Source organism: Meles meles, chromosome 15 (assembly GCF_922984935.1).
Source record: "Meles meles chromosome 15, mMelMel3.1 paternal haplotype, whole genome shotgun sequence".
Classification (NCBI taxonomy): domain Eukaryota; kingdom Metazoa; phylum Chordata; class Mammalia; order Carnivora; family Mustelidae; genus Meles; species Meles meles.
Genome location: NC_060080.1, coordinates 15,093,611 through 15,118,830, shown reverse-complemented (window position 1 = coordinate 15,118,830; position 25,220 = coordinate 15,093,611). Strand labels below are relative to the sequence as shown.

General features: G+C 41.4%; 1 protein-coding gene across 1 annotated transcript; it reads left to right on the top strand.

Annotated features, from left to right (window-relative positions):
- Positions 1-1,327: 1,327 nt before the first annotated feature.
- Positions 1,328-18,865, top strand: LAPTM4A (lysosomal protein transmembrane 4 alpha). Its single transcript, XM_045979863.1, has 7 exons — positions 1,328-1,598; positions 9,900-10,020; positions 13,864-13,940; positions 14,050-14,172; positions 16,593-16,688; positions 17,213-17,311; positions 18,240-18,865. Exons 1-7 carry the CDS (start codon positions 1,488-1,490, stop codon positions 18,312-18,314), a joined length of 702 nt encoding a protein of 233 aa, XP_045835819.1. The 5' UTR covers positions 1,328-1,487; the 3' UTR covers positions 18,315-18,865.
- The last annotated feature ends 6,355 nt before the right edge of the window (positions 18,866-25,220 follow it).

Sequence of the window (25,220 nt, the reverse complement as noted above, 5' to 3'; positions counted from 1 at the left end):
TTCAAGCAGTGTTCACTGAAGCCATGTCAGTGCAATAACCCTTACTCTGAATCCACTGTGGTCTCCATCTAAGAATATACTTGACAGGGGGCACCGGGTGGCTCAATGGTTAAGCCTCTGCCTTCTGCACAGGTCATGATCTCAGGGTCCTGGGATGAAGCCCCTCATCGGGTTCTCTGCTCAGTGGGGAACCTGCTTTCCCCTCTCTCTCTGCTTACTTGTGATCTCTGTCAAATAAAACGTGAAACCTCAAGTCTTATAGATACCAAAATGAACACGTGTCAAAGTTACGTGCTCACTTAATGAGGAAACCAGTATCATATCAGAACCAGTTTAAAGAAGAATTTAAAGTACTCACATTATTAAATTGTGAGCGGAAGATGTATTGCAAATAGATGCAAAATGACTTTCTGCAAAGAGCGGTCAGATTCAACGCCAATTCCAACGGACTGGAGTATTTCCTGTGGCAATTAGCTGCCTACAACAGAGCTGTACAGAGTTCTACAAAGAAGGATGGACAGTCCACATAGAATCAGGATACTCGGAAAGGTGCGTCAGACTGTTTTTTCCACTGATGTCACTCAGTAACCTTCTGGTCCATTTTAATGTGCTTCACAGTTTTTCCCAGCAAAACTCACTCTTACCGGTATAAACCCAGCAACTAAGCAGTTCTTCCACTTTATTTTGCTTTTATTTTCCTCAATCCTCTTGCCTCCTAGTTGCCCGAGTTAGGTGGTATTTCTTTGCTCCCACCAAGAAGCCTTCAAAGTGAGGGAGTAGCGGAAAACTAAACCTAATTCCTCCGACAAGCCCCCAACCTCCACTCCCGCGCGGAGGAAGGCCCCTAGCGGCGATTAGCCCCGCCCCTTTCCTACTGGCACCGCCCCCGGCCAGCCAAATAATCGAGCTGCGCGCAAAGGTCACGTGAGCGGTCTCCGTCCCGTGACGCCTGCGAGGCAGTACGTGGCGGAGACATAACTCGAAAAAGTCGTTCGTGCCCGTTTCTACCACAACCCATCTAGTCTCTGCCTCTACCAATTAAATGCCTCTTTTCTTGCCGCTCTCGTCCTAGGGATGGTAAACTACCAGGTTACCCCGAAACTTTCTAGGCCTTCGAGCCAGCCCCTGCCCTCACATAAGAGGCGGGGATCGTTTAGCCCTGAGGCGAGTCGCGCTTCTGATTGGGCGTGACCTTTTGTCAATCTCCAAGTTTTTCCAATCAGGGGCCGAGTTCGCCCCGCTTTCCTCTCTTCCATTGGCCTGTGTGCGAGGAAGGTGGAGGAAGAGGGGTAAACCGAGGTCGCGCGAGAGCGCCACTCGGCACTCAGTGCGCAGGTGCGAAGGAGCTGGCTAGGGCCCGGGCCGGGGGTGGGCTTGAAGACGCGTCGTTTGGTTTTGGAAACTGTGGTACAGCTATCTGGGTTCGACCTCTGGGCGGAGAGCGTTTGTCAGGGGCCCATCCGAGAACGAAGCTTGTGAGATTCCCGATGGTGTCCATGACTTTCAAACGGAGCCGCAGCGACCGGTTCTACAGCACCCGGTGCTGCGGCTGTTGCCATGTCCGCACCGGGACGATCATCCTGGGGACCTGGTACATGGTAAGGGCGGGCGGGGCTGGAGGGTTGGGGCTCAGGGGAATGCGCATGAGCGGGAGGTGGGGGAGCCAGGTCTGAAAGGAAGGGAGTGTTCATCGGGAGGGGTGGGACTGAAAACGGGGTGTTGGGTGGGGCGAGAAGGCATAAGGGAGTCTCTTTTTAGGGTGCTGTAACTTTGAGAGAGGGGACTGTGGCCAGGAATCGGAGTGTGGGTGGGTAGGAATGGGGAGATTGTTCCTTGGCTCCAATTAGAGGAGAAAATCGGGGTGGGGAGAAGCAGAGGCGCTGTGGGCGGGCGGGGGAGGGGATGGAGAGTAGGGGGTTGGTGAGAGGGATGAGGATACTGGAATTTGGTGGGGAGTTCTGGAAACTACCTGATTTCGGTCCTTTTTGTACTGATCACGGGATCAGAACACTCTTCCACCTATGCTCCCTGGAGTTTTTCTTTTTCCGTACAAAACAATTAGGAATGGACCTTGAGAAGTGCAGCCTGGTTTCGACGTTGTCTTGCCTGGAAGGAAATCGAAAGATCCAGCTGTAACGCAGTTGTCTGTGCTTGCTGGACTTTACTTGTTCCAGGGTGTGTGTGATGTAGGCAGAAAGACCTCTGTTGTAAATCTGGAGATTCTCTTGGAGGCAGTGCCTTTTGCCAGCATTTACGCTCGATTTGCCTTTTCCTGGTGCAACCTACCTCCTGCCCATTAGACGCTTTTTATTCCGTTTTAGAAGAGACCTTTATTGAATGAAGCCTTCTCTATTCTGGCCACATACACTAGCATTTCCTGGGTTCCAAGATCAATGTAATTCTATGTCATGACCAAATTGACAGTGTTAACTTTTGTGATTTCTTACCACCATCTCCAGGTTCCTTACACGTTGAAGCTAATTTATGACTGGTGGGATAGCTTTAGGCTATAATGACTTCACTGAAGCTTTGACAAACTTCTCATATTGTTGACTTCATTGTCTGCTTTCACAGTGACTTTGCTGTTTTTGTGGGGGGGGGGTTTGCTGTTTTGTTTTGGCATGAAGAATTGTGTCATTAATGGTACGGTGTGGTTTCTGTTAACTTATGTGAACTAGAAAAAAACAAAAAAGGAAAGGCTTTATCACATTCGTTTTGCGTTTCTTTGTTATCATTACTTCCCAACCCAGTGCCTCGAAATCATTACCATTTGAACAAACATCTGAGGAGAATAATCTTAGGCAGATACTGTTTCCTGGCTGACCCCCAGGGGACTACTTCTGACCAGGGGATTATTTCTGACCACTTTGTTTTGTTTAGTTTCGTTTTGCAGTTTTGCTTTATTGGTGTACATTAAAAACAACAAAACTTGAATGTGTAGGCTTATTTGCTTGTTTCTAAGTTTATTTTAGTAGCTCTTAGTTCATATTAATATCTTTAATATTCAGAAACATCATCTTATTGGTATAATTGTATCAGATTTCTCCTCAAAAATTCCTTTTTGTTTTATATTTTAACTGATTTGTAATATTGGACATTAATCAGTTAATGGCAGTAACAGCATTGTATTTCTAACTTTGGTTTCTCTCTTCATTTTGCTCAGGATCTGGGTCTTCAGTTTCTTTTGTTAGTCCTTAGTTTTGCCTTCCATTCCTCTAAATGAATCATTCAGATCTTTAGGGTCCTCAGCCCTCTTCCTCAACCATGCCTCCCTCATCTCTAGAAGATGACCTCCCTCCTACTGAACTGAGAAATTGTGTCCACCAGCTGGGACTCTTGCCTGCAAACCTAATCTTCCTGTTTCTTCTCAGATCCTTCTCTCCATTCACAGAACAAAGGATTTCTAACTCCTCCTCAAGAAGGAAATAACCACTATCCCAATTTCAACCATCTGAATATAATTGGCTGTATTTCTTTCCAGTCTTTTCTAGGCAGATTTTTTTTTTTTTTTTCTTAATGCTGTGGGCTCAGCTCATAAAAATGAAAGGAATAGCAGGAAAAAATACGAGTTATATACAGCAAAACCCAAAATGCAGGGAGAAAAACTTGAGTAAGGGCATTTATTCTCCACTGGAGGCACTTGTGAAAACGTTTTACATCTTTCCCTTTTTCCCCGCTTTAGTTTTCACAATTTTAGTAGGAGGCCGTTCTTCTGTTGCATAGAGTTTGGGGTTAGCAGAAAATTGTAAGCTTCTAAAATCAGTCTGTCCCTGTATAAGGGATTTACTGATATTTGCAGTGTAAAAGTCTTTAGTGGACATATAAAAAGAATAAATTACAGGGATCATTTGTTATCTTTTATATTTCTATTAACCTGCCACACAAAGGATCTCAAATGTTTCTTGTCTTGAAAATACCTGCCGTTAAGATACGGTATTACAGAGATTTTTGGAGCACATACACAAAAATGAAACTTAGGAGAAGGTGATCAGTAACATCAGATTCTAATTGGATGAAGGACTGGGAAAAAGCCATTGGTTTTGCTACTGACTTTTCAGAAGTGTGGCTTCAGTACCACAGCATTATAAAAAAACCCACAATTTCTGCTGATTGGGAAGGCATGTAACCTTTTAGAGAACAAGACCACCTACACAAAAGTGTAGTATAATACCTCTAAACAAAGAGGACTTGTCCAAACAGTGTATTTTGTTGCTGGAAGCTTCTTTATAAGACAGAAGTAATAAGAGCTTGAGTGAGATAGAATGCCACTTCCCTCCTCCTTCACCTTGTCAAGGATCCTCGCTTCCTCAGTTTCAGGTGGGAGGATATTTATGATCCTTTTTTTTTTTCCTTAAGATTTTTATTTATTTATTTGACACAGAGGGGGAGAGAGAGAGAGAGGGAGAGAGAGAGATCACAAGTAGCCAGAGAGAGAGGGGAAGCAGGCTCGCAACCAAGAAGAGAGCCCGATGTGGGACTCGATTCCAGGACCCTGAGATCATGATCTGAGCCGAAGGCAGAGGCTTAACACTGAGCCACCCAGGGGCCCCTATGATCCTTGTTAGATTGCCTCTGTACTGTTTGAAACCTGGGATGAGGCTTGTAGCCCTCTCTCCTGCTGGGCCCAAGACACTATCAGTGAAGGTATCTGATACAGTGTCATTGCTTTCCGGTGGCTGGTCTAGTGTTAAGACCATTCTAACACTGAACACTGTGAACTAAAATATTCTGTGATATTAAATAGTGCAGCCAGTTTCATTCACCAGAGAGTTACCAGCCCGGAAGTGTTAGCTTTGGCATTTTAGATTGGAAAGAAGCACAATCCCTGGTTAAGGAATACAAAATTTCAGAATAAACTCTAGTGTAAATTCTGGCTTTCCTCAAATTGTTTTCTCTGTTGTTCAGCCAGATGATTTCAGGCAAGTTTGTTACGTAGTATAAGTTCAGATGTTAATTGAATAATTGAAAGGCTTACAAGTGGGCTGCAGGACTGTCCTCCATGGTTGATGTTGTGTTACAAGAATACATTGTGAACATTTGTAATAATTTTAGGTCTTGAAAAGACTTAATATATGGCTATTTTTTCATGAATGTCTCAGAAATAGTCTAAAGTTTATAGCTGGGAGAGAAGTGAAGACAGATCTTCTCAAGCTCTGTTCCTTTCCTGCCCTTGTTCCTGTTAACTTTAACTAAGATAAAGCCTTGGTTAGTATTTTTACTTACTTAGTTACTATAACTAAGTAACTATATAACTATATAAAGAAGTTAGTATTTTTCCTCAAACACTCTTTTTGCGCCTCAGTACTTTCGCATGTACTATCTCTTCTCCCTCCCCCCTCCCGTCATTTTTTTAATTTTTTTTTTTTTTAAGATTTTATTTGAGATTTATTTGAGAGAGAGAGAGGGAGGGAGAGAGAGCATGAGAACGGGGAGGGTTGAGGGAGAAGCAAACTCCCTGCTGAGCAGGGAGCCCCCTGCTGGACTTGATCCCAGAATTCCAGGATCATGACCTGAGCCAAAGGCAGTTGCTTAACCAACTGAGCTACCCAGGCGCCCGCCCTCTCAAGTCACTTTTTAAAAAAATTTTATTAAAGAACATGGCACATATAGAGAATAGTGAGATAGTATTAACATCTCCCATTTTTCTCATTACCTAACTGTGACTACTAACAACACTTGGCCAATTCTGTTTAATTTTTTAGTGGTGAGCTCAGATGTTTTGTTGAAGCTTTTCTTGTTTCCCAGGTAGAGAGATTGGATTTCCTCATTGTATACCTGGAAAAGTTTTACATACCACTTGTATGTGCTTATTAAATAGTACTTATTACACAATTACTAATGATTATCTTTTTATTTTTCTCCCCCACAAGATGTTCTCCTTGAGGGAAAAGGACGATAGATCTTACTCTATAAAATGTGTATAGTAACTAGCTTGTTAATTAGAGCATGTGAAGTATTCATTAGACTTTTGTAAGATTAATTGTCTCCTCCCCAGAGTAGTAGGAATAACTCATTTGAAACTGCACGTACCAGTAAACAACAGAGGGTTTATATGTGTGTGAAACATTTAACAATTTTTAGAGATCACCTTTTTGATCTTTATCTGCTGAAAATGCTTCTGTGACTAGCAGTAAAAGATTTTCCTGCCTGTGAGACCCTTATCAGGATGCCCTGAAGCACATACGTTGTTTGAATTACATTCTCAGCAGATACTGGGCTGTGGCAAAACATACCGTGGGAATTTAAAGAATAATGATTTAAAACAAAACCAGCTCCTGGAGAATCTTCTGGGATGGGTGTGGTAGTGAGATGAGAAAGCAAAGAGGAATTCCTTTCTGGAGGCGGAGTACTTCATGGGTCTGATAACTGTTCCTCTGTAATAAGTAAAATCTACACATCTGGTTTTTGTAATTGTTTACTTATACAAGGTGTGTGGAAGGCTTGCAAAAATAATGCAAACCAAATAATTTGACCCAGTTAATTTACAGGACTGCTTCCACATTGAATGGTGTATGTCCATAGCCCATGCCGTTGACATATATGCTATGTTCTGTATCTCCGTATTATGAGGTTTAGAAATTAATCATTATTTTAATTACATTGTTTTCTTTCCTGAATAAATAAAAGGAAAAAAAACAATGGAAATAAAGATTCTGAAGTTGTACGAAATGCTATTTTCAGAGAAATCTTTTACCAGGAATTTTACATTGTAAGACCATAAAATTGATTTTTTGAAAAATGCTCTGTGGAACTTAGAAATATCGACCGTAATCAAAAGTAGATAGCACAGGGCCTAAATAATGAGCACAGGATGGGTGCTCAGTTCAGATCACAAGGAGGATTTTCCAAGTTAATGCTTTAAAATGTAAGTTGAAGTTCTAATGATTAAAGTGATCTAATGGAATATAATTAACCCAGTGAAGATTCAAATTGTGTGAGCTTATAAAGAAGTAACACTGCAGTTTATTTTATCATTTCTTGGTCTTTTCGATTAGAGCTGTGATTTTTGTTTCATACTAAGGGTTGTGACAGTGAAATGAAGTTTGAATTGTCACTAATACTACAAGAAGATAATAGTGGATGAATCTGTGACTTATCCTTGTAAGAGAAAATAGATTTTGTAAGTCCTACATGCAATTAAAGTATTTAGGAGTTTAATTTTCCTTTCTTAAATATTTTATTTACGGAATTTATTTATATTTAGGAAGGGAAAATTAAACTATTAAATATTTTTGGTTGTGTCATTTCCTTCATTTAGTCATTGAGTTTGTGTTGGTCTTGAAGTGAGAAATTTTTTTTCTGTACTGTGCAGAGCTTTTTAACTATGACTATATTATTGTTAGCACAGAATAATTTGCTGAATTGATTTCACACTGATTTTCATATACAGAATCTATAAGGTTTCAGTAGATATATCTAATTGCTCAATAATTAATTCACCTAGTTGGATGAACTCCTATTCATACACCACATAGTAGCCAAAACCCATTGCAATAAATATGGAAAAAATCAGCCTTCAGCCAGGGAGCCTCCTTGCAGGTATGATTGTCCTTGGTAAGACCTTTCAGGAGTTGAAGGATAAAGTACCTTGCCTTTGAGCATTTACTGAACATAATTTATTTGGACAAAGTATGAACATTTTATAACTTTAGATAATAGTTTCTTTTGGAGAGACCTCAAAACAGGAGTTGCTTAGGAAGATGGGTAAAAGTGATCATGTGGTGCTCCGGAGCAGGTTGTCTTAAAAAGAACCAGGTTTGTGCTCGCTCTGTCCTCTACTGTCTCAGTGAAATTATCACAGGTTATTTCACTTGCTGAAACTTCGTTTTCTTACCTGCAAATGGGCTTCAGTAGTGGTCCTGAAGATGAGTGAAGCGGTACACGTGCCTGTGCCTGCTGTACTGCTGTGTAGTACATCCGCAGTAAATGTCCGTTGATTCTGAATTCCATATTGCCTCATTGTGTAGATCTCCTAATCCTACTGAATGGTAGAAATCGGGTTGCTTGTCTTAGAGAATTAAAGTGCCTTCAACTGAGAACCTGTTCTTCCCCATTCAGGACAACAGGAGAGAGCTGCAGCACAGAGTTTGTTTAAAGTACCGTTGATGATAAGGCTCTAACATTCTTAAAAGTACCATATTCAGATTTCACAAAGGGAAGAGGATGGGTTCTGTGAACTTTGAGAAAGGGAAGCCTAACTGCAGTCGGAGGTGGTTTTCTGTATTGAACCATTAACAGGACCGTTTTGAGCACCTCAGGGACGGAGTGCCTCCTGGGATACTGCAGGGATTCTCTAACCTCTAGAGGCATAAATAATTTCTTCATTAAAGAGAGTTAGAACCTTGGTAGATTGGGAAGATTCACCAGATAATTATGATGGAATTTCAGCAAGAAGCTTGACAAAGACTCAAGATGTTTCTCTGAAAGTGGTAAAGAATTTCATTCAGAGATTGCTCGTTAATGCGAAGAGGACAACCTCTGGACCCCTCCTGTGCTTGGCCCTCTTGTCTTTTACTAGTGACTGAGATGGAGATACTGATACATGCTGATCATACTTTGAAATGCTGGAAGCTAAAAGAGAGAGGAAATCTGTAGGGTGTCCAAATCTAGGTCCAGAACATCTTGACAGGCAAGAATAGAATACAGTGGAATTCCACTGCAGATGTATAAGGGCTTATGCGTGGGCCTCTGAATCTACCTGTACAGGTTCCAGTGGTAGCTTAGCAAGATCAAGTGTGAAAAAGAATTAAGGGTTTGGGGGAGTTACTCTCTCATGACGTTCAAAAAATTGATGGAGCCAGTGAGATTTCAGGCTGGGCTAGTTGAAATTTGTTAACTTAGGCTGTAGGAACTGAGATCTCTGTGCTCTGACCATCTGATCTTACCTCATTTTCGTGGTATGTCCAACGAACTGGCGCATGTGTACAGAGGAGAGCAGAAAGGAGGTAGTGAGGTAACTGGACAGTGAGGTAGCTGGACATTCTCTAATGGCTTAAACCATTAGAGAAATGCTTGACATACCTGAATGTTTATTCTAGCAAAGATTGTTTGGAGTCCTGCATCAGCTCCCCTTAAGTGTTAGGGGAGCACTTACTGAAAAAGGGGAGCATGTTGTTTCAAAGGGTAGAATTAAGGCCAGTAGGTGAAAGTGAAAATCACCTAGTTAAAATCTTAGAAAGGTTTTTAAGCATTTGAGTCAGGCCTAAGAGGAAATTAAATAGTTTTCTATGGTTAGATAGGACGTACTGTAGAGGAGTGTGAGGGTTATCTGATGGATCACTTAACTGATGGGTATTATATTTATCTGATTGATAAGGATGTTGGATGAACTGTAGTTTCTTCCAGCCTGAAAATTCTGAGACTGGTGTGTGAATAAATACATGACTCTGAATACGAACAGTTTGTAATGATTCCTTTTAAATGTTTTGCCATTTTGTTTTGTGTTGCTATTTATTAATACAAGTTCAGTCAAGACATTTATTCTCTGAAACATTTAAGTTTATACTTTAAGATAAATACTTATTTTTAGAGTGATATTGTATATTTTATCTGTAGGTAGTCTGCTATTTTTCTTTTTTTTTTTATTTAAAGATTTTATTCATTCATTTGAGAGAGAGAGACTGAGAGAGCACAAGCAGGGGGGAGAGGGAGAGGGAGAAGCAGACTCCCCACTGAGCTGGGAGCCTGATATGGGGTTGGGATCCCAGGATATGGAGATCATAGCCTGAGCCAAAGGCATATGCTTAGCCATTTGAGCCACCCAGGTGCACCAGTCTGCTACTATTTTTCTGTCTTTGTTACTACAACTAGACAGTTTAAACATGGGAAGACATCTAAAGATTGTGGTGAAGACTGTTTCCTGATTAGTAATATAACTGATATTATCTTATCTTTCACAGGTGATAAACCTATTGATGGCAATTTTGCTGACTGTGGAAGTAACTCATCCAAACTCAATGCCAGCTGTCAACATTCAGTATGAAGTCATTGGCAATTACTATTCATCTGAGAGAATGGCTGGTACGTTTCTAGTTGAAAACATCGCCTGCTAATTACGTACACACACAGAAGTACTTAGAGGATTGATTAAATTGTATTTAAGTTATTCTGCTTGCTGAGGCGTAATAGTATTTTTGTGAGTTTTTCAAAGATACTCAGTGAGAATTGTAATTGAGCACTTCTGGCCAGAAAATGTTACGGACTACTAGAAGATTTTTTGAGAAATACACATTTGTATACCTTGATTCTTGTCAGTGCTGTGGAGGTAAGAAGAAATTACAAAAAGACTTGTAAGCCTTTAAGGTCAGCTGGCAAGTATAGTAGAGAATGGGAGCAAATAGGCTTACAGGAAAATAGGAAATACGAATTATTGGAAAATTTGCTGATTATCTTTTGCTCAGGGTCACAATTCTAAATATTTCAATCATTTGGATGAAGGAAGACAGTGTTGAAGTTAAAAATAGAAGATGTTCATGGAAATTACCTTTTTAAACATTTTTATTCTATGATAGCGTTTTCATTGTTTATCTTTCTCTGAAACACACGTGCAGAAAAATTCTAGTTAAGATTTTATATTGGGTGCCTGGGTGGCTCAGTCCGTTACGGGTCTGCCTTCAGCTTGGGGTGTGATCCCAGGGTCCTGGGATCAAGTACTGCCTTTGGCTTCCTGCTCAGCAAGGAGTCTGCTTCTTCCTCCGCTCTTCCCCCTGCTCATGATCCCTCTCTCTCTCTCTCAAATAATAAAAAATAAAAAAGATTTCATATCATAAATGTTAGAAATTTAATATTTGAACAGAAAATTTTGCCTCAAGCTTTTCAGTGCAAAGTTTGTCATGTTTAAAATTCCACTTCAGAAAAATGTTCTGAGTACTCATGTCTATAATGTTACAGGATCCAAGTTATATTTTTAAGTTTATTGGTTTTTATTATAAATTCTTGATTTTCATTACATTTGTGATCTTCTCTGGTAAATGTATCAAGTTGTTTTTAAAACAAATTTGGTTGTTAATTCACTCACTGTCCAGAGGGCTAACTGCTGTTTCTAGGATTCAGGTAGAGTTTTGTGGCCATCTGTTGACATTGTAGTATGAAAGCACGCACATTTGTTTACATTGTGTTTAAATGCTATTTTAATGAGTCTACTGATTGTCTGTTCAGGTATATAATCCTTTACTTCTGTTGTCAAATGTGATAAAAGAGGTACTAAGTACTTACTGGAAACATCCTTCCTGGCATTTGTTTTTTCTTCCTGAGTTAGTCTATTTCTATTTAAAAACCAAAATAACTGGGGCACCTGGGAGGCTCAGTGGGTTGGGCCTCTGCCTTTGGCTTAGGTCATGATCTGATCTCAGGGTCCTGGGATCGAGCCTCACATCGGCCTTTCTGTGGGGAGCCTGCTTCCCCTCAGTCTCTGCCTGTCTCTCTGCCTACTTGTGATCTCCCTCTCTCTGTCAAAGAAATAAATAAAATCTTAAAAAAAAAAAAACAATAATAAAGCCAGAGCTCCTGGGTGGCTCAGTGGGTTAAAGCCAGCCTCTGCCTTTGGCTCAGATCATGATCCCAGTGTCCTGGGATTGAGCCTGGCATCGGGCTCTCTGCTCAGCAGGGAGCCTGCCTCCCCCTCCCTCTCTCTTTGCCTGCCTCTCTGCCTACTTGTATCTCTGTCTGTCAAATAAATAAAATCTTTAAAAAACCCAAAATAACAATAATGTATAAAATGTTAGTTTTTAATGGCTGTTATTTTGTACTTTAGGCCATAAAATTATGCAGAACCGGCTAAGGTCAGCATTTTTTCCAGTATGCAGTGTCAGCATGTGTTTCTCTTAAAATCAAGGTGTAGAGAAAGATTCATGGCTATTGACATTCTTGCAGGTCTGTACAACCGGCCGCCTTGGCTTGAGCTGCCGGGATGGAGTCACAGGTTTCCTGCATGTTGTGTGAGTGCTGTGCCTGCTGTAGAGAGAATCAGATATATTCGTTATCGTATTTGTGTTGATTACGGTTCTGCCAAAGCCTCTATTCTTGACAGTATAAAAATGCATAGTACTTGGTCATACGGTGGTTTGTTTCTCTTTGGAAGTGGATAGTTGACTTTCCCATGACCCAGTGTTATAATTGCAAGTTAAGTTCTGATCATTGGCCTGCCAGCTGATTTTATTTTTATTTTTATTTATTTGAGAGAGAGAGAGAGAGCATGAAAGGGAGGTCAGAAGGAGAAGCACTCTGCCTGTGGAGCTGGGAGCCCGATGCAGGGCTTGATCCCGGGACTCCGGGATCATGACCTGAGCTGAAGGCAGTTGCTTCACCAACTGAGCTGCCCAGGAGCCCCTGTTTTTATTTTTAAGATGATTTTTTTGAGAGAGAGGGAGAGAGAGCGGGCATGCACAAGCTGAGAGAGGGGCAGAGGGAGAAGGAGAAGCAGACTCTCTGCCGAGCAGGGAGCCGACGCAGGGCTTTATCCCGGGACCCTGAGATTATACCCGATCCAAAGGCCAACACTTAACCTACTGAGCCACCCAGATACCCTGACCTGCTGGCTGATTTTAAATAAAAAGGTTTCTGGTTAGTTATTTTTAATCAGCTAAACAGAATATGGGATGAAATGCTTCTGCAACATATGCAATCTGTTTTTCAAAGAAGAATTTAACTTCATATTCACGTTGTTAATGGGTGAACACTTGGGGGCCCCCTGGAGGAGCTTCTCAAATGTGGTGGCTGGAAACTTGAGGTTCATATCTGGGTCTTTAGCCCTCATATTTTGTTTGCTTTATTGAGTGGAGCATCTCTTGTTCTCAGTATCTTACATGTATTTTTCACCTGTCATCCATTTCTCCCCTATTTTGCTATGGGCATCTGGAGGATATTCTGTGTCCTCTAGAAAAATTTGAAGAGGGCATTCTTACCTAATTTAGTGCCAGGGCTCGACCATGCTTGTACTACTGCCAGGTGACAGGATGGTCTACGACAGTTATCTAATAGTGGGAATATTCAGCAATTATTCAGTTATCCATCTTTTTTTTTTTTTCCAGTTATCCATCATTATTAGCACCCTTCTGGTTCTTAATCTCTATCCAGAGTCAAAGAATTAACTTTAGGTCTGTGCTAAGAAACTCAAGTCAAGTGTGACTTAGTATTGTTGAGCTTACTCTGGTGGTTTGTGAGGCAGTTAATGAACTTGGATAATGCCAACTTGGATAAAGACAACTTGAGAGGGCGGTGGGGAATAAAGAAAGGCCTGTAAAGTAGTGGAGAAATCACGAGGAGGAAATGAGAAGCAGCGAGTTCACATGTTGGGATGGGGGAGAGGAGGTTAATGGAGAACCTTGAATTTCTGATTGTGCATTTTCTCTGAGGCCAGAGGTGGCAGGTGTAATGCTCTGTATTTAATACATGTGTGTCTTTCAAGCAAGTACCAACCTTTCCTTCCTGTGGAGCCCTGCTTAGCTCACAAGACCCAGCTTGTGTCATTTCTTTGTATTGTTTTTCCTGATTCCCCAGGGAAAGCTAATTGTTTCTGTTGTAGCACTTGCCACTTTGGATTTTAATTCTCAGTTTGCACACCTTCAGACTCTGAGACCCTGGGCAGAGATCTGTCTCTTAGCCCAGTGGTTGATGATAAGGGTCAGTGAGTTAGAGCCAATTTAATAAACAGGAAAAACAAAGTCATGCATTCTTCAAGTGTCCTTACTTAATGCCGAGACAGATTTTTTTTTTCTTAACACGCCTTGGTCTTAAGTATTTTCGTAGCTAATCTTGAAAATACTAATTTTTTAATCTAGCTTTAAAACGTTATTTTGTCACAAAGAGTCTTGTTCTTTTTGTTATGTAAGTAGCTTAATTAGATTTTTGTTTCTGTTTTCTTAGATAATGCCTGTGTTCTTTTTGCCGTCTCTGTTCTTATGTTTATAATCAGTTCAATGCTGGTATATGGAGCAATTTCTGTAAGTATCCTATATTTTTGACTTATAGAGGTTATAAGTATTTACTGAGTAGTACGTAATAATTTCATATTTGTGTTGTGATGTTGTGGTTGTTATTTTTTGTCTTCAGTATCAAGTGGGTTGGCTGATTCCATTCTTCTGTTACCGGCTTTTTGACTTCGTTCTCAGTTGCCTGGTTGCTATCAGTTCTCTCACTTACTTGCCAAGAATCAAGGAGTATCTGGATCAATTAGTAAGTGTATATGCTAGTCAAGTGTTTTTTCTTTATTTTAAGTAAAATACTTAAATAGAAATTTTGAGTCCACTTTAGGTACTATTCTTATTTTATTTTAATTATCCTACCTTTAAAAACTGTTCTAAAATAATTACTACTACTCTTAATACCGTGTTGAAACCCGTAAGATACAGGTAGAATATCCTCTTACTATACCATTTGGATATTCCAGCATTAAAAGTCTCTAAAGATGGATGTCATGGAGTCTAAGGAGTAGTTCAACTTTTGTTTTGAGTGTATTGGTATCATAATTTGGCTCTAGAGGTTTCTTGCTCTGTTCAGAAGTGGAGCAGTCCCGTGAACTCCTTAATAAGCTGAAGTGTTGTAAATGTTTTCTCAGACCCCCCCCCCCCGCCCCCGCCCCAGATAATCTTCTCAGTCTTCTCTGATACCCGAGGGCACACCTTGCTAACAGAGGCACAGAATAAATTGAGGTAAAGCATAGATGCCCACCGACACAGTTCACCGCTCCGGCGGCTGGATGCTGAGATGCTGGGCAGAGCTCTCGCTGCCTGGAGTCCAGATAAATGAAAGTTCATTTCAAAAGTGCTGTGTTGTAGGAATTTTCTCCCTGCTTCCAGATTTCCTGCCTAGTCCATCTTGCATCCACCAAATTTATCATTCATACATTCTGAAAACATTTGGTGGTTGCTTCTTAATGTATGAGGCACTTTGCTGCGTTCTTGGGATACATCAGTAGAACTAGTGAAGGAATTGGAAAATTGACAGTTACTGCATTAGAACGGTGGTAAAAGGCTATGAAGGAGAAGTGTGAGCTGCGTGAGTGGGTGTCACATGGTGTCAGACGTGGGCTGGGAAGCCAGACTTGAATTGCACTCATGAGTCCGAGTAGGAATGAAGACAGGGAAGATACAGAAGCAGATGTTCCAGGTCATCGGGGAGGAAGGAACATTCTGTGTGTAGTCAGTGGACTATAAGGTGACCATGTGGCTGGCACATAGATTAAGGGGGGAAGCAAAGCAGCATGTGATGAGCGAGAGAAGCAGCTGGGAACAGGGCCTAGTGTCCTGGTTGGCCGTAGTCAGAACGTTCCTCATCCTAGATCTCCCTTGTCATGTCTGGCTAACAAATTGCAAACCACCTGAATGAAAGCCGTAGCATTCCCCCATGAGCTGGTCCCATTCAGTTTTTGTCTCTTTATAAATAAGGCTTAAAGAAGAGTTTTGTCCCAAGGAGACACTTAGCTAGGGTTTGGAGTTGGTGTGTGGTTACTTTCTTACTTTTGGGGGCCTTTGGGATTTTTGCATGCTGCTTTTCTATAAAAATTATTTGGGCCGTTGTGTTGATATTTCCATTAAAAAATGTTTTCAAAAAGTAGATGAGCTTTAAAGGAGAACATAGAATGGATTTTTTTACTATTCCTTTTACAGACCCCAATGTTACAGTCATTTGGTCTGGTATAGTCATTTGGTCTCTCAGACTGGCACGTACCTTCTCTGTTGGCTAGCCTGTAAATCCTTAATTATTATGTTATAATACCCTTCTGAAACCCAGCTCACTGACTTGTACACAGTAAATGCTAAGTAAATATTTGAGTAAATGAAGTTGACCCTTCACAGTAGAATGTATTATGTCTGCAGTGAATCATAGAAGTCTGTGTGCTTTTATAATTGGGGCATGCCTTCCTTTTGCCCCTTTCTGAGGAGTATTGGGACTGATGATTGGCTTTTAGAAAAATTAATTTCCCGAGGTAGGACTAAATGACCCATGAAACTTAGATAAGTCTTAGCACCTCCTGACCTGGTGACTCAGGGACTAATCTGTCATTGTATACAGGAGATCGTGCGTTTCCAAAGGCCAGAAAGAGGTAGAATGGTGAGAAGTAAAGAGAAGATGAGCTCAGTTTGGACAGCAGTATTGAGATGTGTGTGACATTTCAGTGGCATGCATTAGTGATGATGAGGCTTGAAAGTACCACGAGTTAAGTTCTGTTTGTAAGTTTTTATTGGAAATCAGTTCTGACTTTGGTGCCTTTTCTTTGTATTTTTACGATGCTCTCTAGGCTCTGATGAAGTGCAAGTTGTGTGTATGTGTTTAATTAATAAACTTCATGGTTTAGAGCAGTTTTAGGTTAACAGCAAAACTGAATGGAAAGTGCCCACCTCCCATTCCCCCACTGTCCACATCCTAAACCATAGTGGTCCGTCTGTCACAAGTGATGGCCTGCACGGACACGTCATCCTCACCCAGAGCTCGTAGCTTACTCGAGGGTTTACTTGCGCTGGACGTTGTGTAGGTTTGGGCAAGTGTGTAGTGATGTAAAGTAGTCACTATGGTATCAAACAATAGTTTCACTGCCCTAAAAATCCTCTCCACTCTGCTTGTTCACCTCTCCTCTCCCTGGCTTTGTTTCATAGCCTGATTTTCCCTACAAAGATGACCTCCTGGCATTGGACTCCAGCTGCCTTCTCTTCATTGTTCTTGTGTTCTTCGCCGTATTCATCATTTTTAAGGTGAGCTGCTGACTAAATATTTGGGCAGCCAGTTAGACTGTGACACTGTCTAAACCTTTTTGTTGCCTTTTCTCCTTAGAGTTCACAGGGGACAGTGTTTATTCTGACTTAGTAGTAAAGGTAGCGTCTGGGGGAAGTCCTCGCTTTTGTTTCCAGAGAGTGTTTGGAAATGCCAGGATCCTTCCTAGTGTAAGGAATATCATTTTTTGGAAGTAGTTCATGATTTGATTGAAAATCTGTTAAAATTCCAAAGGTTCAGAGACGAATTTCTTTTGCAGCACAATGGTTACCAGACCGGAATTAAAACCCCAGTTCTGGTTTCATTAGAAAATGCTATCAGTGAAACCGTGATATTTAAGTGTGAGCAAGTCGGGAAAAGGCCTGGCCTGTGCTAGGTTCAGATGGGTGTCTGTTCCCTTCTCCACAGAGCACGCGTGGGGGAAAGTATACATCAGCTTACTAACGTGAGAGCAGGTGGTCTGTTGAGTTTCTAGCAGATGGAAATTTTGTTTGCATTCTTCCAGGCATATCTAATCAACTGCGTTTGGAACTGCTACAAGTATATCAACAACAGAAACCTGCCAGAGATCGCCGTGTACCCTGCCTTTGAAGCACCTCCACAGGTGAGTGACCTTTTAGTATAGTCTGTCTTCAGTAGCCATTATTGATGATTCTCAGAGCCTAGATCTTGACTTCCTCTTCAGTGCCATAGGTATGGTTTCGGGCATGGAGGGCTTTCATCTGCAGGACTGAGCATTTCCCTTTGCAAATCCGGGTGCGTGGGTGAGGGGCCGCTTTACTCCTCGGAGTCTCCTGGGAGGTTGCATTTTGCAGGGGAGATCAGACAGGAGGCAACCCTGTGAGCCATGCCAGTCTTGTGGCTTCTGGAACTTCTGAGGATGGGGTACTGTTGTCTGCAGCTTGTGTTGCTTTCAGAAAACATCCCCACGGTTGGAAGGGGAAGCTGGCTTTTCTGTGGGGAGATGAGTGCCATGGGTTGTGTGAGTCTGTGGGCAGGCCAGCTTGTAGGGGTTCTTTAGTTGCTGCTTATTAGCTCTTCCTGGTTTTCAACATGTAGAATGTATGTGGCACGTGTAGGGCCAGCCTGTCACACCTGGAGTCACTTGGCTGGAATGCCCCTCCTACACAGATGTGGCCTTTACCCTGGAAGAATTGGTAGACGCGCCTGATCCAGATTATGGTTCTGACGAATTCCAGGGTCCAGTATCTTACCGGAGGCTTCCTTCCCTGTAGTTTTGCAGCCCCTGAGGCACTTTGTCAGTCACACTGTGGTGCCAAAGGACCCTGCCTTTCCTGTCAAGGTGTCCTGGTAGCCTCAGGGTGTGTTCAGAAGCAGAATTCTGCCTCTCTCCCCTCCATCCCTCTGTCTTCAGCAGTCTTAGATCCGACAGCTCACATCCGGTTACCAGTACTCTCTACGCTCAGGAACTTTGTAGCTCACAAATTCTTCAGCTAAAATCTGAAAGCTGAGTTATTCCAGGTAGGATTGTAAAGGCGCTTTAAGTCCAATATGATTTTTTCTCTCTCCAGTATGTTTTGCCAACCTATGAAATGGCCGTGAAGATGCCTGAGAAAGAGCCACCGCCTCCTTACATACCTGCCTGAAGAAATTCTGCCTTTGTCAATAAACCCTATACCAGCTTTTTGTCTTGTTTATTTTACAGAATGCTGCAATGCAGGGCTCTTCAAACTTGTTTGATATAAAATACATTTTCCTTTGTTTAAGCATTTATTTTCAAACACTAACAAGCCTTTTGGACATCTATTCAAAAAAAATTTTTTTTTGTTAAGTCTATACATTTTAATAGTTTTTGGAGACAATCTAGGTTAAGCAAGAGCAAAGTGCCATTGTTTGCCTTTAATGGGGGGTGGGGAGGAGGGGTATTCTCTACACATTTTCTTTTTTAACTTTGCACTTTCTTTATATAATAGTTTGCATTTTGGTTATTTGCTGCCCTGGATACTTTCAGGAAGAATGACTTAAATATTCAGGGTGAATGAGTTGGAAAGAAGATCTGAAGTTTTCAGCTATGGAAACAGGAACAACATAGAACATTTTAACTTCTGACTGTGGAAGATGACGGTTGCATGTTTCTAATTTGTATGTGTTTTCCATCTTTGTGATAAGATGCTTTAATAAATCTCTTAAATATTTACTGTTGTCATTTTTTAAAAAGTCCATTACCCTTTTCTGGTAGATAGAATTTAACATTTTCCATTACAATAAACTCAGACTGTCACGGTCTTCCGGTACTTTGAGAATACAAAGCAAGCTTAACTAGAAAGCATTTCTTTAGTCCAGTTACTCAAATATTATTTAAAGTTATGGTGAAGATATTACTTGAATCAGAGGCCAGAAATTATTAATGGTTTGTTAGAAAAATTATATGATGAGGTTAGCAAGCTGTGTTTTTGTGTAGAGATCATTTAGTATTTAGTTAATGAGTTCGTGAAGAATAATTCAGTAGGGGCCCCCTGGGTGGCTCAGTCATTTAAGCACCTGCCTTCAGCTCAGGTCATGATCCGGGCTTCCTGAGATGGAGCCCTTCATGGGGCTCAGTGGAGAATCTGCTTCTCCCTCTCCCTGCTGCTCCCCCTGCTTGTGCGCTCTGTCAGATAAATAAATATCTTAAAGAATTCGGTAATTCAAGAATAATTTAAAAATGCATCAGGTGAGCTTCAGAGAGGAGCCAAAGAGAAGCCAACTGTGTCTTAAAGACCGCACAACTAAAACATTTCTCGTAAAAATATTCCAGCCTGCATCTTGTTAAGAGTGTAGCAATAGTGGCCTCACACACATCGACCGTATAGACAAATGAACGTATTTTACACATTTCTTAAAGGGTTAATGAAATTGTTTGGCTGCAAGGTCACTTATAAACACCCACCACCACCAAAATAAAGAGTAAACTTTATATTTAGGAAGTACAGTTTTGTCTGGGGGTAGACCCACTTTTGAGTAGTATAAGATTTTAATGATCTTATGATTTCAGGACATTTCAAAATTAAGGATAACTTCTGGGCTAGGTCTCACTTCGTTTCTTTATAAAAAAGAAATCCTGGGGGCGCCTGGGTGGCTTAGTGGGTTAAAGCCTCTGTCTGCAGCTCAGGTCATGATCTCAGGGTCCTGGGATCGAGTCCCGCATCGGGCTCTCTGCTCAGTGGGAGCCTGCTTCTTCCTCTCTCTCTGCCTACTTGTGATCTCTGTCTGTCAAATAAATGAATAAATTCTTAAAAAAAAAAAAAATCTTGGAGGTCCATGAAGTTTGCTTAGTTACTGTTGGTTTATTACAGTTCTCTGATGAAGATCATGCTAAATAGTATTTAGATATTAACCAAATTCTTACTAGCTTTTTATTAGTGGTGGGATTACATCAAAATGTGAATACATCAGGACCCTGTTTTGGTTGCCTGCAATCCGTGGCAGAGCTCAGTGGGCCCAGCTGGGCATCCTTCTGGAGGGGATGTGGTGGGCCTTCATGACCTTTAATCACGACTTCATTTGAAACAGGTTTATCTTCTGGAAAATGACACAGGCCTTAGACTTTATGAAGAACAGTCACAATGTGTTAAACCCAATTTTCCCTAAGGCAGGGGAAAAACTTACACAATTGTTAAGGGGTCATGTTTCCAGTAAAGGGAAATTTTTTGTCACGTAACAGTTAAATATCCTTCTCAATATGCCAAAATCGTTTGCCTTAAAAAGATAAGTTTTTTTCTTCAGCTAGTTTTGGAGAAAAAATGTTAGTAGACTAGTCTGACACTGAAATTCAGGTAGAGACAACACTGAAAGATAAATGTTTAGATGTTCGGTCTTTTTTTTTTTTTAAGGTTTTATTTATTTATTTAACAGAAATCACAAGTAGGCAGAGAGGCAGGCAGAGGGTGGGGGTGGGGAGCAGGCTCCTTGTTGAGCAGAGAGCCCGATGCAGGGCTCCATCCCAGGATGGTGAGATCATGACCTGAGCTGAAGGCAGAGGCTTAACCCACTGAGCCACTCAGGCGCCCCTTGTTTGTTTGTTTTACTTATTTTTATTAACATATAATGTACTATTTGCCCCAGGGGTACAGGTCTGTGAATCATCAGTCTTACACATCTCACAGCGCTCACCATATCACATACCCTCCCCAATGTCCATAACCCAACCAACCTCTCCATATCCTCCCCCTCCAGCAACCCTCAGTCTGTTTTGTGAGATTAAGATTCTCTTACGGGTTTGTCTCCCTCCCGATGCCATCTTGTTTCATTTTTTTGTTTTGTTTTTTAAAATAGGAAGCAACTCCAGCTTTAGTAAGGAGATCATAAATCTCACCGTTCTGACTTCGGAGTTTGGCACTGCCTCTGAAATTCCCATGAAAAAGTCTCATGAGGGGGCGCCTGGGCGGCTCAGTGGGTTAAAGCCTCTGCTTTCGGCTCAGGTCATGATCTCAGGGTCCTGGGATCGAGCCCCACATTGGGCCCTCTGCTCGGCAGTGAGCCTGCTTCCCCCTCTCCCCCTCTCTGCCTGCCTCTCTGCCTGCTTGTGATCTATGTCTGTCAAATGAATAAATAAAAAATCTTAAAAAAAAAAAAGTCTCATGAGATCCTGATTCCTTCCTAAATCACAAAGTCCTGTTAGGCTTGCTTGCTGTTTTTTTTTGTTTTGTTTTGTTTTGTTTTTTTTAAGATTTACTTATTAGTCAACAGACAAGACTACAAGCTGGGGGAGGGGCAAAAGGAGAAGGGGAGAGAAATCCCAAGCAGATTCCCCACTCAGTGCAGAAGAGCCCAGTGTGGGGCTTCATCTCAGGACCCTGAGATCATAACCTGAGCTGAAATCAGCCAGCCACTCAACTAAGCCACCCAGGTGCCCTGCTGTTAATACTTTCTAACCTGTTTCGGCTTTTATCATCCAACATTGTTGCCTGTGCAACCTCTTGGTTTTCACAACTTTTCACTGAGTTTTGCCAATCTTTGTCATCTGTTCAGTTTCCCTTTGTAACTTTTTCATTTCCATCTGCTTTTGTCCACTCTGTGCTCCGGTTTTGGCCTTCTTGCTTCACTTCCCCAACATTTACTTACATGAATGTGGCTAGCTGTAAAAGCTCCATAAAGTTCCAGGTGTTTCTGAGGCCTATCAAACAAAACTTGAGCCCTGTGAAGCCCTTGTTTCCAGAATTGAGCTCCCTGGAGCATGCATGTTCTCTGGCATCATTAGTACATTTGATGTAATGGGAAGAGGATGGTCTTAGGGATTATCTGCTTGGGTTCAGTATCCAGTTCACACTCTAAACCTGGGCAAAGGCTTAACCTGTATTTATATTTTGAGGCTGTACTTTGTTCCAAGAGCAAGAGACATAGTGATGGGCAAAACAGTAAAAAACAAAACAAAACAAAAAAACACAACGTTACCCGGTCTCCTCTTAGTGGGGAGAGACAGATGATTTAAAACAACATAGTAAATCAGGGATAGCGCTATGGAGAAAAGGAGACAAGAAAGGGGGATGGGTGGGTACAATTTTAAAGGATGTCAGGAAAGGCCGCTCTTGGAATAGGTGACATGTGCGTGAAACCTGAAGGAGGAAGAAGGTCGTGGGCAGAGGGACCTGCAGGAGTGCACTTGGTGTGTTCAAAGAATAGCCAGCTTGAATGAGGCAAGTGGAGAGGAGAGCCAAGGGCAGTGGGCCATGAACTTGGGGAGGTATTGGGTTGGCCACTGTAGGTCATTATGGTGATTGTCTTAGTAGAGGGGAACCTGCTGGAGGATTCCAAACAGATGAGCCTTAAAAGGACTCGTATAACTTCTTTGAATCTGTTTTCTCATCTAGAGAAAGACCGCTAACTCACAAAACTGTAAATAATAAATGATACAATTCATGGGTAAAATCTAGAACAGTGCCTAGCACATACAAAAAATCAGTAGGTCTTATAAAGCAGTTGTATAGAGGCGTTGTTAGATGCTGGATTCAGACATGCTTGGTTTTAAACTTCAGTTCTGCCACTGATTTACTGTGAGCCTGGCCAACTTTATTAACCTCCGTGAGCGTTAGTGAACACCATATGACTTCCTAAGAGAAGGCAGTGTGTACAGTGCTTAGCACAACTGCAGACTGACTGACAGCATGTCCTCAAAGAATACATCTATATATGTCGGGAGATTGTAAAATATTACTTAGAAAATTTTGGTAAATTAGGTAACTCTTTAAATTGGCCATTTTTTTCCTTTGCTTGTTTAGCAAATGGGCTACCAAGGAATTTGAAGAATGATTTGTTGAGTCGGTCTGCTTCCTTTCCTCTCCCTCTAGGACCTGGGACATCCCTCCATTACAGCTCATGGTTTGTTGTGTCTGTGTCTCTGTTAGTGAACAACTTAGAGAGGAGACCTTACTCTTTTTTCCATCTACAACACTTGGCACAGTGGCCCCCACAAAGTTGGGAGGGAAAAGAAAGGTGGTAAGTGTTTACTGAATGAAAAACTTTGTCTCCACAAACTTTACACAGCTAATAGACTTTTTTTTTTAATGCTTATAGACTATTTTCAATATGAATTGGATATGATCTAAATGTTGGGTATACCAACCTTGCCACGGCCCGGGTGACAAATCGACCAGGGAACGCGAGGGTAAGAGGATGGTGAAAAGAAATTAAAGAGACAAAGAGATGGGGGCAGGAGGAGCATAGGGGATGATTTCCACCAATGCCGAGTTTATTCAAGGCAGCAAGGCATTATATAGCCAACAATAACTACTTTTAACTGATTACAAAAGAATTTACTACATGCACAAAAAACCCTCCAGACTTCCCCATTATCTACTTCTCAAGGTCTAAATGCAGTCTCTCCAAGGCCAGTGGTCTCTGTCTTCAGATAATTCCTTAACCAGCTGCACTGACTCCAAAATAACCCAAAACATACAAGAAGTAACAACAAACCTGAGAGTGATTCATAAGCTGTGCTGGAACAGCAAGGACCAGTTATGAATTTATGACCCCCACCAAATTGCTCTCATCTAACAAGTAAGCGTGTGGGAAATCGCGTAGGCGAGCGCACAACACATAGCACAGACCCTTTCTCAGTGCTCCTCAACTTTTCCATCCTAAACCTTTTGTTAGGCTACTTGGACTTTAAAGGAGACACAAGTCAGGGCCTGGTTTGGTCCTCGTCTCAAGCCTTATCGCGGCCTCCCACACAATCTACATTTAAAGGTACTTGCAATACAAAACCAAGAGAATTTCCATTGATAAATTGCACATTTTCTTCTCTTTGGTGATGGACTAATCCCTGTTTTCTAGCCTGTGACTAATTTGTTCACAGTCATCGTGAACTTTATTCTAATTGTTTCGATGTCCCTGGCAGCAGGTGACCAATGTGCCATTTTCAGGACTTTTACTCTCAGAGAAGGAACATGTTACAAATAAGCCCAAGCTAAGTAGTTACCTTTGCTTTTCTGCGTTTGCTTTGTGTTCATATAAAAGTCGTGACTTCGGGTATGAGAAGATAAATTAGAAATAAGATGTGTGCCAGACAACATGGAATTCAGGCCCATGAGAGAGGCAGTATGGGGAATGAGCACGCAGTCTAGAGTCAGAAGATGGAAATTTCAGTCCTAACTTCACGCTATTAATCCCTCATGCTGGGGAGTTTAACTCCGGTCTGAGGTTGAGTTTCTGCATCTGTGAAATCATGAAGATGCAAACCGCTCACCTACACACACCTGGGAGTTGTTTTTAGGATCAAGTGAGGTAACAGGCATGGGAGAGTTGGCAGCTATCAACCACTGTAAATATTATCGCAGGGTGTGTGAGCAAGGAATGGGGAGAGGAAGGACTGAAAAGGGAGAAGAGTATTTGGCCTGGAAACCAGAAAAAGAGTAACGGTTTCTGGTCTGTTAGAAAGGAGTGTTTACCTGTCATTCAGTGAGGTAGCTTAAAATCTGGACCAAGCATCAGGAAACCTGATTTATATTCCCTTGCCCTCCTACCAGTAAAATGACAATAAATAATTTGTTTGCAAATGAAGGGCTGACTAGGTTCCTTCTTGTGCTGACTTTCTGAGACTCTTAATTTTCAATAAACAGTTAATTACCTTTTAAAGAGGAAGCTAATTTTTAAAGTTATATATATATCCATTTAGTTACTATTTCTGGTTTTTTTTATTCTTTTTGTAAATCCACCTTTCCACCTGGTATTATTTTTCTTCTGCCAGAGAACTCCCTTTAACTTTCTTTTTTTCTTTGTAGTGTGGTTTTGCTACTGATGAATTCTTTGGCCTTTGTATGTCTGACAGTGTCTTTATTTACCTTTGTTATCAAATGGTTCATCCCTGGGTATAGAATTCTAGGTAGTCAGGGTTTTGGGGTTTGGGGTTTGTTTTGGTTTGGTTTTTATTCAGTACATTGAAGATGTTGCTCCACTACCTTCTTGTACACATTGTTTCAACTGAGAAATTTTCCATCATCATTAACTTTATTCATTTTTTTTAACTTTCAGTGATGAAAAGTTTTGCTTTGTCACTGCACTGCTCTGTCACAACA